The sequence below is a fragment of the Camellia sinensis genome, chromosome 12 (genome assembly GCF_055761805.1).
Source record: "Camellia sinensis isolate YWXY chromosome 12, ASM5576180v1, whole genome shotgun sequence".
In the NCBI taxonomy this organism is placed as follows: Eukaryota; Viridiplantae; Streptophyta; class Magnoliopsida; order Ericales; family Theaceae; genus Camellia; species Camellia sinensis.
Genome location: NC_138972.1, coordinates 94,213,324 through 94,216,234, shown reverse-complemented (window position 1 = coordinate 94,216,234; position 2,911 = coordinate 94,213,324). Strand labels below are relative to the sequence as shown.

General features: G+C 31.4%; 1 protein-coding gene across 1 annotated transcript; it reads left to right on the top strand.

Moving 5' to 3' along the window:
- Positions 1 to 1,156: 1,156 nt before the first annotated feature.
- Positions 1,157 to 2,310, top strand: LOC114287624 (uncharacterized). Its single transcript, XM_028231021.2, has one exon. It carries the CDS (start codon positions 1,289 to 1,291, stop codon positions 1,841 to 1,843), a length of 555 nt encoding a protein of 184 aa, XP_028086822.2. The 5' UTR covers positions 1,157 to 1,288; the 3' UTR covers positions 1,844 to 2,310.
- Positions 2,311 to 2,911: the final 601 nt, after the last annotated feature.

The window sequence follows — 2,911 nt, the reverse complement described above, 5'->3', positions numbered from 1 at the left end:
CTTAAAGAGTCAACCACCGCTTAAAATACTACCTTACCCCATACATATTAGTGGATTTTGATTTTTTTTTCATTCACTTGTACATAGATGATTTATGAAAAATAAATAAATTAATTAACTTTATAATAATCACAATTTGATGTCATCGTTTAGTTTTATGAAAAAAAATATAAATATACACACAAAAACCTATCATATGAATAATAAAAACTATTAAAATAGAATTCATATGGTGCGCATGACCTGCAATACAACATGTAATCTAAAAGAGAGAATTACTAGAAAAATTAATTAATTGTGAAAATTATTCGATGCCCACGGCACCATGCAGTCGGCACTCATCACAAAATATCTTGCCTTTGTCGCCCTAATTGCTAATGTAAAATGGAGTATTATTTCACTAATCACAATCTTCATATGGCCACCATGAGTACGAAATAATTTTACTATTAATAAAGTGAGTAAACAAAATAATTTTTAGAGCATTGATATTATAGGTTTCCTTCCACTCCAAAGTGAACTAAAAGGTCTCATTTAGGCTATCATGGATCCATCTTGGGTTGATTTAGTTGATCTTAATCGTTCAAATTTTAAAATATTTTGAGTAAATTATTAATGAAGAAATAAAATTGATCAAATATTGATAATAACATATTTGGATCACACTTTTCCTAACAAAATGGTTAATTTATTTTTCAAAATATACTTGTTGTCTATTTTTTTATAAATATAATTCAAACGTGTAGTTATTATTAACTTAATTTTTTTTATAAATAATATTCTTTTTTTTAGTTTATAAATAATATACTTGTAAGACATTAAAAAATAAAATTGTTTGGATCAATAAAATGAATCCAAATTGGATCACAAATGGTTCAAAGTCTCAAGTCTAGAAAATTATTTAATGTTATTAGAATATCATGTGTCCATACTTCTTAACTAATTATCATTCAATATGTCCTTTCATTTTTTTCAATCACCCAATACAATACTTCTACCTAACTTTTCTACCAATTACAATAGTATAAAATATCATATATCTATATTTTAAAATTACTGAATAATCACCCTCGAGCCTAGTTTGGTGGAGGGAAGTGAAATATAATTTATCCAAAACAGTAAATTGAAATGTATAAAAGACTCCTACCCACAAAGTACTCCCTCTCATTCACAACTCTCCCCCTCTCTGTCTCTCTCTCTCTCTCCATTTGGTAGGATCCCTAGAAAAAACACCACCCCATCTATGCAAACTTCCCATATATAAAACTCATTTACAAATCCCTCTCCAATGTCTTCCAACACCAACAAGCGAAGCCTCATCAGAACCATTTTCACAGCCAATGGAGGCTGTGGATGCAACAAGCCAAAGCTCTCAGACATATTCCAACCGAAGCCAAAGTCCAAAATTCCCAATCACCAAAACCCAAATCCCACTACCTATCACCACTCTTCTTCAAGTTCCGATTACACTTGTTCAACAACATTCTCTCTTAACAACATTGGCACATCTTCCCCACACTGCTCTTCTTCTGAACCCGAAAAAAACCCACCACCACCACCACACTTGTGTTCCAAGATGGTCAGCCCTTGTTCCAAGATCTCCGACAGCGTCGCCGTCGTCAAAGAATCCGACGACCCTTATTTGGATTTCAAGAATTCAATGCTTCAGATGATATCAGAGCGAGAGATCTACTCGAAAGCCGATCTGGAAGAGCTTCTCAGCTGTTTTTTACAGCTGAATTCGCCGACCCATCACGAGATCATCGTTCGAGTTTTCACGGAGATCTGGAATGGGATCGGCCAGACTCAGACTCAGACTCAAATTGAGAGTAACTCTCTATAACTAACTCCTCCACACGAGAGTCACATGAAAGCTAGCTGTGTGGCACGTGTGGGGTGGCCATGTGATGACTTTGAATTCGCATGTGGGAACATGCATGCTATGGCAAGGTAGTTAGCTCTAAGGGTGCATGCATTTCATTATTATTTTAATTTTTTTTATTTTTTTGGTATCAAAATGTGGTGGCAAAGGCAAGTATTGAAGGTTTATGCGGTGGGGAAAGGGAGAAGTTGGGTTTTGAATGCATGCATTAATGGTGATATAGGGAGGCAAGGGTTTTTGGAAAATGAGCACTAATTGGTGAGTGTTGTTGTGTCTATTTTTAAAAAAAAAAAAGTGAAGGGCACATTATTAGTAGTTTTTAAGAGCATCATTTTTAGTGGTCTCTATCATTGTCCTTTTTATTTTTACAATTATATGAGATAAATAAAAGAAAATAGAAAGAAAAAACTACATTATCCCATAATAAAGACTCAAACTCAGATATCATATCACATCATATCTCATAAAAAAGTGTCCACTATAATTTCTAATATTTGATATTATTACTAAATATGCAATTTTAATTGAGTTGGCTTTCTATTTCTCTGTATTTATGATCATTGCGTCTGATTTTAATGTCTTATTTTATTAATCAAAATAATGAGACTATATGCTTTAAATGGATTCATCACAATTTAAAACTCATCAAATTATGTTAAATAATTGCATTAGTAGACACTAAAATATTCAATCTATTAGATTTTAATTCTTAATCTTTTTTATTTTTACTTTTGTTCTCGAAATATATGATCTATTACATTTTAATATATGACATCAATGTTCTTCAAAACCAATAAGGGGAGACATTTTTGAAACTTTACAAAATATATTATAAAAATTAAACAATTAGGGACCAAATGAAAATAAAACAAAACTTCTATTGAGGGACTAAGATGCAATAAAATTATATTTTGAGGCCGGTGTGTATTTGATATTTTGATTTTGTTGAGATTTCATGTGAAATCTTAAAAATATTCATTTCTTTATAATTGATTCCGAACGAATAATATTAGGGATCATGAAAAAAAT